Raw genomic sequence first — 16,784 nt, forward strand, 5'->3', positions numbered from 1 at the left:
TTCCCCAACTTACACGTGCTCAATAAGATGTTTCCGACACAATACAGGGCCACCTGCCCTTGGTGCGGTGCCAAACCTACACTCTACCACATCACCTGGGAGTGCGAACGCAACAAAGCATTCCACAAACACGAACACCCGAGTGCGGAGCAATGGGAGAGTCGGCTCACCAGCAGCGAGCTCACGGCCCAGAGGGCCCTAGTGCAGCACGCGAGCGATGCAGCGCGACTCAGTGGAGCCTTGGAATAGGGGCCCACCCTTGCTGAAGAGAAGTCTCCAGTCGCCAGCGTCAAGAAGATGAAGACGACGGAGACCTCGTAACCGCAAAACTCTCGAAAGACTCAAAAGTTTTCCCTCCCTCCCTCCCTCCCTCCCTCCCACCCAAGGTCATGGGTACGAGTGCCTTAATCAGCTCTATTTAGAGGGAAATCTAGCGCCAACGTAACCGCTAGTAATTATTGCATGAAACTGACTCACACACGCGTCCCGCACGGACTTTGCGGGGGCACCGCCAGATGTCGCAACACGTACATTGGGAATAAGGTCCCTCTATAATTTTCAAGGTAGCGACATCTGCCGCGCGCGCCACCTAGGAAGTTCCTGTAGCAGACGGCGCCCACGCTAAACCGCGGCGCCGCGGCATTCGGGAGGTGAAAAAATATCTGCATACGCACAGAAATAAAACCTACTGGTGCCTGGCTGTGGCGAAAAACGAAAGAAGGACCCGAACTGCTAAATTTAGTCCTTTAATTTCATATGAGCGCTCCAAGAAAATAGCCCATGAGAGCGTAATGAGGGCTGGATCGCCTCGATTCCGCGTGTTTACATTTCGTTCGTTTGCGCTCAATCACCGCGCGAGCCTTGGTGATTCTTGCGCCTAATCCCATATGCTCTGTGAAATCTTTTGCATGTATGTGTGTTGCGTACACATAGCGGTTGCATTGAATGAAGAAGTCGTGTAAAAATGAAGGCTGACAGTCGCTTGGACCGAAAAACTTTCGACATAACGTCGCTCAAACGTGCGACCCTCAAAGCGCGCAACCCTCACGGCAACTAAACATCCTGTGTGTGTGTGGAAACGAGTGCGCCAACAGTCTTCTTGCCGCTGAGTGTGTCTGTCGTGTAGCGATTACACGACGACTGCTGTGTCTTGTGGTTCAATGCTACTAGCCAGTGCAACTGTCGTGACATGATGAAGAGGCGGTATGGATCGTGTCAGCGTGTCTCCTCGATCGTGTTGGGGCTGCCAGGGCGATCTGATCTCGCGGCACACCAATATCAAGCGTAGTGTGTGGGCGTGTGTGAATGCGGTTGACTGTTCTCGTGAACCGTGTGACGTCGCCGCGCAAACTCGAATCATGACGCGCATTGTTGTCTTTATCCCTTTTCGCCTCCGTGCACCGCTAAAGCCCCGTAAGAATTAGAGGGCCCTTATACGAAAGGCACGCGGATTGGCCCAGCCATTACTGCACTGTGTTTTGCTGGCATGCAATCCGTGTATCGCTTGTGGCGTTTTTCTTATGTTCATTTGCAGTTGTGTGTTTTTTATCAGTAAAATGGCATTGCCGATTACTGAAACATCTTCGAGTGTAAGGGAAACTTGGAACGAGCTCGCAGCTGTATGTAATGTACTTTGGTATACTGTATTACGCTTTATTATTTGACGGCCAGTAGCTGTGGCTATGCAGTGTTCGTTTTTAAAAATAGAATAATGCAGGCACTTAGCAATATATTTATTCACATATGCAATGCACAAGATACGATTAGGATATTGGAAAGTACTTTTTGGACATGTTGTAAAGCGTAGTTAACAACGCGCGCACAAACACAGGAAAGTGTAAAAGTATAATTGACTGCTGAATTTTATTTTTTATCGCACGTAACGCAATGCGGATATTTGTCAGCGAGTTAACGCGTTTCTGCCCCACTATTTACTTGCATGCTAGGTTATACTGCACTTGCTAAGTCAACGGGTTCGTAATGCACTAAAATCAGTAATCTCCACAAACTTCGGCCGTCAACACTCATGCGCGCGAATGAAATAATACTGCAGTTCTGCACACACAGGTCTATACTTTCTCTCGCACCTTCGTATCGCTCTACGTTATTTTCCTCGCATAGTCGTGCAGTTGTATACCGACGGTTCAGTCTTTCCGTCCATTTCTATGCAACCAGAATTACCTTCTGGTTAGGTTTTGTTTGCTGCGTGCCATGCAAAATAACTTCTTGTCGTCCTCCGTCTGATCTCGGCACCCATCCGCACAGCAACAAGGCATTTCGGTCCTTCGCATCCTAGGTCATACCGATCTATTCAGCGGGCTCACAGCGAACTAAAATAATCTCCACAAACTTCGGCAATCAACATTTATGCACGCGAGTGAAATACTATCACCTAAGACACACGCACGTGTATACTTTCTATCGCACCTTTGTATCGCTGTAAATTACTTGCCTCGCATAGCCGCGCTGTTACGGACGGTTCAAAGTCCGTCCGTGCAATTCTGTGTAACCATACTTTTCGTCTGGTTAGGTTCTGGTTCCCGCGCGCGATGCAAAATAACTTCTTGCCATCCTTCGTCCGGTTTCGGCACCCAACCGCACAGCAACAAGGCATTTAGGACCTCCCGGAACGAAATTATCGCAGCGATGTGCATAGCGCAACAGGCTAAACGCACGCACTTCGCCCGGCGCGCAGGAACTTTCATGGCGGCAAAGGGGCGGAGCAAGGTCACATGTCACCGATCAGCCTATCGCAGGCGTTGTCGGCTGGATCAAAGCCTGGCGGTACTTTTAAATGATTCAGGGACTTTAATTGGGAATAAATCCCCTTAGACTTCGTAAAGTAGCGACACCCTCCTCCTCCGCCTTCACTACTTCTCGTTTCTCCTCTCTTTCACGCTCCCTCCTCGACCGTGGCGCTGCCTACACTGCTCGAGCGTAGCGACGGCGCCAACATACGATCCTCGCCACTCCGTAGACGCTTCTCGAGCAAAAATGGCGCTAATGCACGGCGCGAGGGCCCACATGATGCTATTAGGCCAATAGCGACGCGGCGTCGGCCTCGGCCACAGCGCGCGAGGCGGAGGCGGCATTCTTCAGAGCGTGGCGCTACTTCACGAAGTTTAAGGAGCTTTTTTTGAGAATAGGGTGCCTCGATGTCAGCGCCGCCTTTCAAGGCGGCGACATCCGGGTGATCAGGCCCATGCCACACCTCCGCCGTATTGCGTTGGAGCTGTTGTAGCGGCCATACATGTGCGTGCGTTATTCAGTGCGGCGTTGCCTGGCGTTTGTCATTTCAACGAAGCTGCGCGCCTGTCTACTCCGTTGACTTTTCGGGCTCGCGACGTGAGAGGAAAGGTACTTGACAATCTAGCGCCAAGAACACCCTGCTATGCCCTTTGCTGGGCACATTTGTGCACCAGCACAATAACAACAACAAAAAAGTCACTCATATGTCATATTATCCCGCGACCCGGAATATAGCAAAAGGTCGACACGAACATCGCTCATCCAATCCATGATGCTCAAATTTGTGCCTTCGTCTGAAACGGTCTCCAGGAAATATTCTGATGCGCTAGGCCTTTGCCGTCTAAATCATTTAATCTAGGTGATGAGATGCCTGCTCAAGCTCAATGTGTTGGGAAAATGTTCGTGTGGAATTTTGTCTTGTGGTTCAGCCTTTATACTTGCGCTCATTGTATTAGCCACATGCAACGAATGGTATGGAATATGGAAATAAAACTGCCGCGAGTGTAAGTTTGAACTGATTTGTTTTTATGTATATAAGAAGCCTTTAACTTGAGCTTTTCTTTGTCAATGCTCTCAAGTTTGAATGTAAGGCCTCCTGTGCTTTCAGGCAGTGAAAACTTGCTGGCGAGCTGCCTTTAACTACATGTCGGTTTGCGGGCTGTCTTCCTTTGGATTTACTAAAGTGACAGCTGTATCAATGACTATTTCAAAGTTTTCCGGAATTTTTAAACATCACATCAGGCCGATCGTATACTACTTGTCCTTGAGCTGGATTATTCGAAAAGGCGGAAGTTACTCGCACAAAAATCAAAACATGCTTTGAAATAATTACCGAAGTTTCACTAATTTACTTCTTAATAAATTACTTTAGGGTACATATTGCAATTTACGAATCGCAGCCGTTGAGAATTTAAGCCGTATCCACTTGAAATGAATCTCCAGGATGAGACCACTTTCGCCATGTTCCACGAACTGCGAGACAAAATACATAAGCGTTCCAGTTACTATTGTACTTCAATGTAATAAACAGTGTTGTCAAAAAAAGTAAGTGGAACAACAGTGCATTTTTACGTCGAGATTGAAGGCGTACGTCTCCGATTTGGTATCAGTCTGGAAATTCATTCAATGTGGACAGGCCTTGCAAGCTCACCGGCTTAAATCCGTAAATTGCAATATGTGCCATAAGGTAATTCTTCAATACAACGTTCAATATGTGTTTCTATTTCTCATGCAAGTAATGTCCGCCTATCAAAGTAATCCATTTGATTGAAAAAAATTATGTTATCTGCAACAGGCGATCTTTAAAAAGTCCAGAAAACCCTAAAATGATCACACCGTATATTCTGACAAAAAACATTCGCTTTCTTTTAGTGAGATCTGTCACTACGCCTCTCTTTTTGAACTGCTGCGCTCATCATGGGTCGTTGCATAATAGAACGTAAGGCAAATGTGTTTTTCAGCAAAATACTCAGGCACTACACTTAAAAGCCAAAGATTGTCATGCTACACAACAGGCAGCAAATTATCACAAGCTGAATGCATGTGCTTATACGTACTTTAATCTAGACGGCTCATGAATTAGTGTTTAAAAGATCGTACATTTTGCCCACTATTTGTTTTTCACTTATTAAAACGAATAAAAACCACGATCTACTAGGCGTAGTGAAGGACTTCGACATAATTTGAACCACCTGGGTTATAAACGTCCACTTAATGAAAGTACACTAGCGTTCTTGCGTTTGGCCCCAATTGAAGTTCTGCAGCCATGGCCGCGAGCGAAACTGCGACTTTGAGCGTGCTTTTGAAACTCGCATAGTATGTCTATGCTAATGTAAAACTGTTTCTGGTCACGTGCTCTTTATCATTCTTACCATTCATACACACTATTGTTATCTCGGTGAATACAGTACGTTCAGTTATTGGGAACGCTGCTCTATTTAGTCCCCTTTTTTTGACCCATGTTTCCACGGCATCACACAGCTAAAGTTATATGTCAAAAGTAGCGCCAGTCTTGGCGAAGGACAACTTTCAAACTTTTATTACGCCCGTATGCGTCAACTTTGATTTTTTTACTTTTTTTGCGTGAACGAAAGCACGGTAATAATGACTAGTTACGTGTTGGGCTCGATATGCATTCTAGCATTGCGTTAGTGTAGACGTTCCTCATCCCTATTTAAATTGAGATTTGAACATTAGGATGCTCGCAATCCTACGTACCGATATAATTATTAACATTCACGCTGTTCGTCATTGCGCATCTTCGTGTGTTCCGACACAATATGGTGCCGCAACCGCACGTTTCACCGCCCTGTACGGAGCAGCTTGGCATCAAGGCACCCTAATTGGCAAGCGAAAGTGAGGAGTAGTGTTGCATAAACGCCTTATACATGATGCGTGTCGGCGTTGTCAACACGATGCGTCGCTACATTGGTTCATTGCGAATTGCATTAACGTCGACATTCATGGCGAGATAGATTCTGTCAGAATCTTTGTTTTGCTTTCACTTCCTTCGAAATACGAATGCAAAACGATCCTAAAATACTGCATATTTAAGATTTTAGTATGTATTGACATACAAGCAGTCCTGCACCTATTTGTACCGCGTCGTACCTACAGGAGTACATAAGCAATGAGCAAGATCAATATGTTCACATACTAACTAGCCTTGAACATAGTCATGTGCCGTGTGAACTCGCACAAAACCATAATGCTACGAAGGCGAATGAGAAAGCGGAATTACGGCTGTAAATGCGAATATGAATATCGATTCCCAGCGGTGGAACTTTCTTGGAGCGGTTCGGCCTTATCTGGTGGTAGCTCCGCGGCACGGCGCTGCTGTCAGTTGTCAAAGATGGCGGCTAACCTCCACGACAATGCGAAACAACATGTGGCCACAGAACAGTCGACAAGATCCGGTCATTTCACTGGGAGAATCTGGACCACCCACCATACAATCTGGACCTCACTTCTAATAATTTCCACGTTTTTGGTCCGCTGGAGAAGTTCCTGGCAGGAAAGTTATTCACGTGCAACGATGAAGTCGATGACAGCAGTCTGACGTTGGTTCCACAGTCAGCCGGACGAATTCTACCACCAGGGCATCTCAAATTTAGTGCTGCGATGGAACAAATGTCTCAACCGGTGTGGAGACTATGTGGAAAAATAGTGTAAGGTACGTAGAATAGCACGTTACATTTGTAATTAGCTGTATGTACCCTATTTTGGCTAAGAAAAAAGAAGGCGCCAAGAGTTTCTGACTCATCCTCGTAATGCGAGGACTTTAGGTTTCGATGTGTCTTATGTGATTTCTGTTGTGAACTGTTGTGTAGCGTGAACATGACACCTGTGTGTGAGTTCTTTTGGTTATAGATACTTTAATTTTGTTCGGTGCCCACTTGTTAGTTCATTTTCAGTATATATTTGTTCTATGAGAAAAAAGGAAGTAGCCGCGCTACCTAAAGGCGCCAACATCTTTTAAATACCATGTAATGAAAGGAAGAGGATAACCGAAGAAACTTAGGTTAAAACGCCTGCAGCTGATTAAAGCTAGGTTGCAACAACGTTCACTGATCGCACACCATCCTGCATGAAGATATTAGTGTTCATAATCTGATTATCGACAAAGGTTCAATTGGAGGCTGCACTTTCTTCGGTATTGCAAAGGCTTTCGATAAGGTATGTCACAAACTACTCATTTTTAAGCTTAGTAAAATAAATCTTGATCCTAATCAGTTTGCATGGCTGCGGGCACTTTCTTCTTAATCGATCACGCTTCGTTGCATCTAATAACCACTTCTTCCATTTAGCCCCATTGAATCTGGCATTCCTCAAGGATCAGTCCTGGACCCTCTTCTCTTTCTAATATACATTAACGGTTTACCTAATGAGATCCATTCTAACATGTAACTCTTTGCTGACGATTTTGTTATTTTTCGTGAAATTCCACACACTCCTGGTACACTGTAAACGGAAATAACTCGAAGGTGGGAATAGAATGCTTCTCCTCTAGCGGCCTCCCGGTTGGGAGTTTTTTATGCATTGTATGATCGGAGTAGAATTTTTACTCCGTGCGAGCGGAATTGTCGCGTGGTAGCATGGGAGTATATTTTTCTGTTTTTTTTTTACTGTGTACTGGACGGAGTTTTTTCGAGGTGCAACGGGAGTACAAAAGAACTACAGCGTATGTTTGCGTGAAGGTCTTTTACAGGCAGAGACTACTGGTCCAATTTTGAACTGCTCATGCAAACCGCGTGAAAATCAACGATACAAGTCAATGGAAGCCCATAAATCATGACCTACAAAAATATTTGAGAAACGCCAATGCAGAACTTTGAACGACATTCCAACGCACACACGACCCGCAAGAAGCAACGCTGTCAGTTTATATAGCCACGATACTGTGTGCCTCGAAACCACCTAGGGAGCAACTGTGCTGTTTTCAGAAGTACGACTCACGTGCTTGCCCATACGAGACCTGCCTTTCTCAAATTCACAGAAGACCTTAGTCAACACAAAACTGTTAATTCAGAATAGTGAGAAAAAAATGTTAATGTCGTAATTTTTCAAATTTAGCATGCCATTTTATGAGTGCTCAAGCGACTTAGCACACATCCAGCCTTCGTGGCCAGAAAGTAGCGCGTTAGTTGCAGTAAGCAAGAAAAATGTAAATGTGTGTGGTTCATTACAAAATTAAATTTGTGCGAAGTAGAGGTAGCGTATCAGGAATTTATTACGTGTGAGCATGACCCGCAGCAGCCGACGTGACATCGAAAAGTGCGTAGTCATACATTTTTAAGACCGCACTACTTGCTTAGCCTCCAAGCAATGTCTCTTCCTTGTGAAATTGAGCTACATCGCTGATCTGTCGAACGAATCCTCGCTTTCGGAGCCGGCAGGCATGCTTTTTAATCAGTATCTGGCATAGATCATAATGTTAATGCAATATCGGAAGCAACGACGTGATCAAAACAGATGTGCGCGATAACAATTCGATTCACATCGCTCAGTAAGAAGCCTTATTTACATTACGCATACCTATGTCCTACACACTTTTTCTTGGGCCAGGATATCTGTTTGCACTCCAGTCTTTCTCACTGATAACACAGCACCGCAACGAATTCGGAATATGCCATTCATGTGCGACTCGCACGGATACCGTTACTCGAACAGTGGCTGCTGTGGTCATTGCTATGCGGCCCTTTCAATCATTACACCGGACGTTGTCGGCACGTACTCAAGGACATAAAGTCGCATTTTACGTATTGAAGAACACAAGCCACGGTCACGCAGCCCGAAAACACAGTCAGAAACCTTAGCCGACATCACGAGTCAATCAGCAGCTTGGAGGTATACCTAAGCCTTTTACCGCACTTGGAAACGTTGCTCTTGCATTCATAGTCGTCAACAAAGTGATCACAGCTAACGTTCTTGAATCGCAGATACACTGAACTTCAGGTACGCCTATAACACTTTCTGCGAGGAAACACGGGAAACAAACTGACGAGAAGCTGTCACGGGACGCCACTTCACAGATGTCAACAGACCAACAGCCATGAGCGCTGCCGACTCCGCCGAACGCGGCTGGTCGCTGGCGCTGCGCATAGCCTCATGGGAAGCGCCACATGACCAACCTGTTTCGGTGGGGGGAGATTTTTACAACTCCTTGAGCGGAGTTTTCACAGGAGAACAAGATATTGAAGCGGAGTAAACTCGCGTCATGTCGCCTTAATCGTCCCGTAGCTATAGCTATCGGAGTGAAACGAGGGAATGCCTCTGTATTTCTCCCATAAATCTGAGTAAATATTCAAGGATGGGGACGTTTTAGGGCACATCCCCTGTTAAAAACACCCAGGTGGATTTATTTTCGTTTACAACGTAGTAACACCCCCACAAATGACATTAACGCTGTCTGTAACTGGTGCGACTTGTGGTAAACGCAACTAAACCCATCTAAGTGCAAAACCACGCATGTAACTCGTTGTGAATTTCCTCTTCCAACCTATTGACTTTGCAATGCTACCTTCAAGCCATTACATATTACAGGCGTTCATTTGACCTCTATACGTTCCTGGTCTTTACACATCGACAGCGTTAACACTAAAGGTGATCGCATGCAAGGTTACACCCATCGAAACTTCTCTTGCGCTCCGTCATCATTAAAATTAATGTTATACAACATGTTAATTAGGAGTAAAATGGAGCATGCTTCATCACTTTGGGACCCGTATGCTGAAACACTAACCCTGTCTCTCGAACTTGTTCAAAATAGTGCCTCGCGCTTCACACTAATAACCATACGGCAAGCGTAACTCCCATAAAAACCATCCGGCAGCTTGCACCACCTTCTGCTCGTCGCAAATGCTGTTGCCTAGCTCTATTTCATAAAGATATATACTTTCACATATAATATCTTCGCGATGATCTTACTTCACCCTAACCTACACCTCACCTGGCATTGATCATCATCACAAGGTTGAAATTTCGAAGTGTCGCAGTAGAGCTTGTCATGAGCATTTTGTTCTCCGGACCTGTCAAGAATGGAACCATCGTCCTGGGGCAATGGTTGCTATTGAAGATAACGCACATTTCCGCACGGGCACAATCGAAACCATCACTTCGGGCTTCACATGACAAAAGCTGCGTCACTTGCTGCCTTCCTTTGTTCTTTATTGTTTTGTAACTTTCTTCTTTTTTACCCCACTCCCATCCGTAATAATTTTGTGGTCTTCAGGGTATAATGAATAAAATAAAAAAAACTCAAGTACAGCGATGATTTGTGCACCAGTGCAACGTGCACTCTTTCTGTTGCCCCGGCGATCGTCTACTGCACAGCCATCGCCAAACCGAAGCCAAACTACATCAGAGGATCTGAAACTACGGAGTGAAAACGCCTGCATGCGTACAGCTAATATCATTGCACCAACACATGAGGCCATTGGCGCGTGATAATCAATTCGCGATGAAAAATAATGGCCAAAATATAGTATATGACAAATCAACTCTGCATATGGTCATCTGTACATGAAAGGCTGTTATTACCTTTAAATTTACACATGCGTAGTAACCAACGAAATAGCAGAGGAACAAAATACAAGGCTAGCAGCTTCTTTTGAAAATTTTCAGCATGATGAATTGTTCTCACTGCTCTGGGATTGTATGTGTATCTGCCGAGTGTTGTATTCTCAATATAAACCTTTTATCAACTGTAAAGGCGTTTATTAGTCACCGGAGTTCGGGCGCGACCGTTGGATCAGGGCACGGACTCCCAGCACGAGCGGCGTTCCCCGAGCAAAAGAGCTGAGATTGACCCACTAGAAGGGGCCTGAGGATGTCGTTCCTCTCCTTTGCTACAGTTATCCCCGGGAACGAGTAGGGAGCCGTCCAGCGACCTAACAGCTATTTACAATGAGTGGATTACAGTACGGCTTGAGGCGCTCGACGTTGACATTGTGTCGTCCACGACGGCGCATGTCCGAAGACGGCTCAACGGGTTCGATTACGTAGCTGACGGGTGATGTGCGTTAGACGATACAGTCGGGCCCTTCAAACTTGGGTAGTAGTTTTGAAGATAGACCACGTGCAGCGGAAGGAACCGAGAGCCACACAAGCGCTCCAGGTAGGAAAGTGGGCGCAGAGCTGGTGTCACCGCTAGTGCTCTTCTGACGCCCTTGGTCATTAGAGGTATAAATGCCCGAGCGAAATCGCGGCACTCTTCAGCATTTCTTGCCGTGGCCGAAATGAGCGCACATTCAGATGTATCCGGCCGGTATGGTAGAATTGGTAGAATTGTGTCGGTGGTGTGTGATGGGTGCCGTCCGTACAGTAAGAAAAAGCGTGAAAAGTAGGTGATGCTCTGCGTAGCGGTGTTGTGCGCGTAGGTCACGAAGGGCAGAATGACGTCCCAATGTGTGTGGTCGGAGGGGACGTACACCGCAAGCATGTCGCCGAGTGTACGTTTGAAGCGTTCCGTAAGGCTGTTGGTTTGAGGATGGTATGCCGTAGTTCGATCATAAAGAAAGAAGAGGAGACACTGGGCGAAAACTGGCAACCGGAAACACGTCGCGCCTAGCGGTAATGCCATGCGTTATAGCTGACGCGAGGATCGGGAAAAAAAGGAATGTGAAATGAACTTACACACAACGTTTTATTTTTTTTTATCCTTTCCCGCTACAACTAAAAAGCTTTGCGTAAAGAGCTTATACTTCGCCCGTTATCTTTCTTCGGTTACGTAGCAACAAGCTAGCGGCACAGAGGCGCCATATGATGCGTCAGACGCGGCCACCGAAGCGAGCGAGGCCGGCTGCGCATTGAAGTTCGCCTGTTCGACAACCCGTCTCTTTTGGATGTGTCCTGTTTGTTGGGCTCGCGGCGTTTTCTGGCGTTCCTTCTGCATTTCGACATGGCACAACCCCATTATTGGGTCACGGGAAGGTGAGAAATTTTGTTGGACCGTCTGCGACGTATTTCAGGCAAATTTAGGCATACGCGTCACAAAACCGAGACTAGTGACGCAGTTAGCGAAACACATCTCGGCCGTTCTGGCTCAGGTAATTTGAGGTAATGACTCGCATTGGGAAATGTTTGCGACGCTTTCTATGAGCCCCAACATTATTGTAACTTATTTCGGTAGCTTTTGGGCACGCTTGAAGCACTCGGGTATGTGTCGCTGTTAGCGAAATGCAGCACGACCGTGGTGACGGCTTAGCATGTACTGAATCTTACTGGGACAAGTTCGTGACGCTTTCCCTGACCCCCAACATTATTGTATTTCACAACTTTCTGGGATACTTCTGAGGTACGCGCGCTGGGCCAGGCGTTGTGCCGGAGTTAGCGAAAAGCCACTCGGCCGTATGCCGCAGTTTTGCGTGTGCTGAATCTTACTGGGACAAGTTCGTGGCGCATTCTCTGTCTCTGATCCGCAGAATTACTGTAATTAATTTCGTAACTTTTTTGGATACTTTTGACCTATGCTCGCGCGCCTGGGGTTGGGAAGCAGTTAGCAAAATAGCAAGCTGGTCGTGGTGACAGTTTGGCGTGTACTAAATTTTAAGGGGACTGGCTCTTTTTATGGCCCTGCAACAACATACACCTACTTCGGGTACTCGCGCTTGTCGAAAACGCGACGAGCGATTGCCAAGAGTGATAACACGGGAGTGTGTTGCTTGCGCCGGCAGGACGCGTGAAAAGATAACGCAGAGGCACTCAACAACCAAGAACTTGACAAATGTGTCTTCTGAGCGACTGAAAACACGCTTTGCACCCACGAATTTCTCTTGAGCGCGATAGAAGGCATTCTGCGAACGTGTGACATGGTCCGGCTGAGAGCCTGTGTTGTGGCCACTTCTGCGTACTTGGCGTACCATCGCGTCGACACCCGCCGTGGTTGCTCAGTGGCTATGGTGTTGGGCTGCTGAGCACGAGGTCGCGGGATCGAATCCCGGCCACGGCGGCCGCATTTCGATGGGGGCGAAATGCGAAAACACCCGTGTGCTTAGATTTAGGTGCACGTTAAAGAACCCCAGGTGGTCAAAATTTCCGGAGTCCTCCACTACGGCGTGCCTCATAATCAGAAAGTGGTTTTGGCACGTAAAACCCCAAATATTATTATTATCGCGTCGACTGAGGCCAACTTGTTTTGGAGACGCGCAGTCACCCGCATATTTGTGCTCTTGAAGTGCAGGAAGTAATGCCCGGGAAGGGAGGGATGCTTGAAAATCAGATGTTTTCTTCACATTTTATGGCATTGTAAGGGAGAAGTCTATTTGCTACGAAGTGTATGTAAATGGGAATTTATCTGCAATGCCATGCATTCACCACTTACGAACGTTTCGCCCCTACACGCAATATTCCTGTTAGGTCAATATACCAAAATGATACATGCTTGCAATTTACCTTTTTTTTCAGCTGATGGCATCCGATGGAGCTTCGTACAGCAACGACTGCTGCTTACCTGGTGCCACAACTTTGGATGAATGCACAAAAAGCCCGGAAGGAGCATTTATATAAAGCAATATAAACATTTCATCATTTCAGATGACGTCTTGCGGTTACTTTGCGAAATTTCACTTGACACAGATTCGGTGGAGGCTTGTAACGGTCGTTCGCAATCATTTTTACTAAATAACAAAACGATTCCGCGTGAAGGCTGCGCGTGGTTCAGCAGTAGTAGCGAAAAAAAAAATGCCGCGCCGATAAGCGGAGCTCGCATGGCGTGTACCAGCTGTCGTTCAAAAGGCGCACGCCCATAACCGAAACCGGAAGCTGTTAATCCCATCCGCTTGTTGCGCTACAGTCGATTCGGCCGCTGGGCTCTATGGGAGTGTCCACTCTTGTTGAATCTCAATCTCTATGCAGACTCGCCCAAATGGCCGGGTAGGGCAAGATAAGGTTGCAAGATCGCTGGCAAGAGGCGGGGTGAAGATTTACGGCGCTGACAATCGGCTCAAGAGCGAATTAACTTCTGAACACAGCTGTACATCCCTCGCCAGTTGTACCACTGTAGAAGACGCTGGTACGGTTTGAAAACTCCCGAGTGTGCACACTGTGTATCGGCGTGGAAAGCCGCGCATATCTCGGAACGCTGACTGCGAGGTTCTACTAACAACCAGTGGCACCCGTCGGTGTTACCAGTGCGTTGATAAATAAGATTCCGCGAATGGCGAAATGGTGTGCTTGACGACGCAACAACCTTTACGTATGCGTCGTTGTTAGCTTTTAGCCTACTATAAAGCCTAAGGCAACAATTGTTGAATCCAGAAAGTGTCGCCCTTCTGCCGTGATCGCGTTAGATTTGCATAGACGCGTTTCGCGAGACGTTGAAAGGTTACTTCACCTTGCCATTTCTGATGTCGGCCGCAAGAGATGTAGCAGAACGCAGCAGAAGCTTGTCGGTGGCAGTTGGCAATGGCAGAGGCTTTTTCCAGAAGAACCATAGCGCAAACACCAGCCTGGCCACAGTACACCACAAGTACACGCCAAGCTCCAATAGCAGCTCACGACAGGTTTCTAGGATGGAAGCCATCGCGCGAGAAACGCTGTATCAGACGACAGCAGAGTACGCAAGTAACCGCGTATCTCTTCACGTACTCCTTGAAGAGGCTTCGCGCTCTCTCGCTTCAGACGGGTGTGGGCAGTGTATACCTGTTTAAGCCTGTGCTCTCGATAGCGCAGACAGAAATAGAGGTCAACAACAAGTACACAGCAGTTGCCGGACTACACTCTCCAAGAAATGTACACCATTTCGGGTCGTATCTTGCCAGACAGCAATAATCGTCATCTCTCTTTCTTGCGTTTCCTCTCAGATGACGATTATTGTTGTGTGGCAAATGTACACTCCAAAGGGTGCACGTTCGCTTAACAGTGTACACTCTAAAAAACGTTTACACCCTTTGGGGTGTACACCTGCCACACAATAATGGTCATCTGCCTTGCTTGCATTTCCTTTCTTGAAAACCCCGCGACGGCTACTTTCCTGTTTGCAATGCTATGTGATGCTGATAACGCACATTCCGTTCGTTACTGGGAAATACCGGCCTCGCAGTGTTAAAGAAAGGAAATGCGGACAAGACAGATGACGTTTATTGTTGTGTGGCAAAATACGACTGAAAGGGTGTAAACTTTTCTCATAGTGTAGCAACACAAACGGCGCTCTTAAACACTGCGGCATCCTCAGGGGTTTAGTTTTGTCTACGTATCAGTAACCTTTATCAGCCTTGTGTGCATTTCATTTGCCTAAAGCTGCGCCCTCCCCACGTTCGAGTCAGGCGCGCCGTGTGCACCGAAGTGCGCGACGTTAAATAAGTAAGGAAAAAAGCCACGAGATCGATGACGAATAATGCGCGACAAACAGGGCTTATTAAGCATCATTTTTGAGTGGGTTTCGTATCTGCAACGCGTTATATCTATGCACTCCTGACTGGCATGGAGGGAGAACTTACAGTCGGCCTCAGAAGTTCGTGGGACACAGGATTTGCCGGAAAGCTGAATTTGGGCGAACACCAGAAGCCCCGAATTGAGAGCTGCAGTCTGGCAGCAGTTTGCGTGGCTTGTACACGTCGATCTATTAGAATCAGCGTGTGCTTTAACGCAGCGGAAGTTCATCGCTTTTATAGAACCCGTGCCCCGTGAACTTTTGACGACGAGTGCATGCCTTCACCGGAGCTTTTGGAATAGGGGGCTGCATGTCCGCTGGCAGAAGTGCGTCGCTTCTACAGAAAGTTAGGCTAGTTGGAACCATAACGATATGAAGATGATTTCGGCGCCTATTAAGTGGGAACGCGGAAGACAAAAGTATAGAAAGCAGCTCCACAGGAGGAATGCTAAAGGACAGAAGGAACGTTCCCTAACGTTATTTCTTTCCCATTGCTTTCTATGCTTTTTATCTTAATTGCTCATTTCTACTGAGCGGTGGAATTTTTTTGCAGTACACTGTTTCCTTCCTGGGAAATACATCTGCGACGCTGGCCGCTCGCGATGGTCGCACAAAAACACTCGCACGTCGAGCCCACTAAATCGAACCCATCGGAAATCTTCAGGAACTTTCGCACAGTCGTTTTACTTCGAAGCAGTTATTACGACTGCCGTGAAATGAACGTCCGCTTAGAGCACCCGCGCTAAATGCAGGTGGAAATTCGTTCTGTAGGAGAACCATTGTGTATAGCTTCAACTTGCGAAGTAACTTGAAGGAAAGGAGCTCATGTTCGTATGATGCGTGGGCAAAATTGTAAGTTTTTTCGTTGGGGTAATCATGAGCGTTTTCGTTTGACGTGCAACGTCACTCGGGAGATCCAGCACGCTATTCGACGCGCACTGTTTTTGTCCTTAATCCGTCTATGGTGCAATTATTTTTGGTCAGTTCTCCACGACTGTCCCGCGAGTCACAGTCGCTATTGGCTACAACGCATTGAAACCTAAAGGACGAAGGACAGTAAGGAGTATTAACTGCAGTTTTTTTTTGCTGCTGTTCTTTATAGCTTATGGATCAGTATTAAGCACTTAAACATTTTTTTTGCTCCAGCAGAAAATAAAAATTCCTGCAAGCTCTCTAATAAAACTTAGTTTACTTACGGTATTTTCCGGACGGTGGCGGCGTTGTCACTACGGTGCGCGGAGGACAAATTGCAGTAGGCCGAACGACGCCTTAAATGGCGTCGGTCATTTGTCTAAACAGCATTTCAATTCGCTGACCGCAGTGAACTCGCCAGCATTGCAGCAGATTAATCAGTTTGTTTAGGGGCCGATTACGGGACTAGAGACCATCAAGTGCTTCTGGGCTCGGATTCACAATGACCTCGTACGCTAAAACTGTTCGTAAGTGCAGATACATCAACCAATTCTGAAGCCTTGGCGTCCGGCCAATGCAAAACAGACACTGACGAACGAACAGCTTTCTGGATTCGGCCCCTGATTTTTCTCTTCGACCCAGCGCGTCACCCGCCGCGGTAGCCCATGTAAGACATCGCGCTTCTGAGCAAACGGTCAAGGGCTCGACACCGGCCCCGGTGGCTGCATTTAGACGGAGTTGGCATGCAAAAACG

At 46.9% G+C, this 16,784-nt stretch overlaps 1 protein-coding gene across 1 annotated transcript in view; it reads right to left on the reverse strand.

The window, feature by feature from the left end:
- LOC135919470 (fatty-acid amide hydrolase 2-like) overlaps window positions 1-14,287 on the reverse strand; it is a 37,340-nt gene extending 23,053 nt beyond the window's left edge. The window contains exon 1 of the mRNA XM_065453308.1: window positions 14,081-14,287. Within this exon, the coding sequence (XP_065309380.1) occupies window positions 14,081-14,269 (189 nt within the window). The 5' untranslated portion in view covers window positions 14,270-14,287. The remainder of the gene's footprint in view (window positions 1-14,080) is intronic.
- Between the last annotated feature and the right edge of the window lie 2,497 nt (window positions 14,288-16,784).

This window comes from Dermacentor albipictus, chromosome 3 (assembly GCF_038994185.2).
Source record: "Dermacentor albipictus isolate Rhodes 1998 colony chromosome 3, USDA_Dalb.pri_finalv2, whole genome shotgun sequence".
NCBI classification, from domain to species: Eukaryota; Metazoa; Arthropoda; class Arachnida; order Ixodida; family Ixodidae; genus Dermacentor; species Dermacentor albipictus.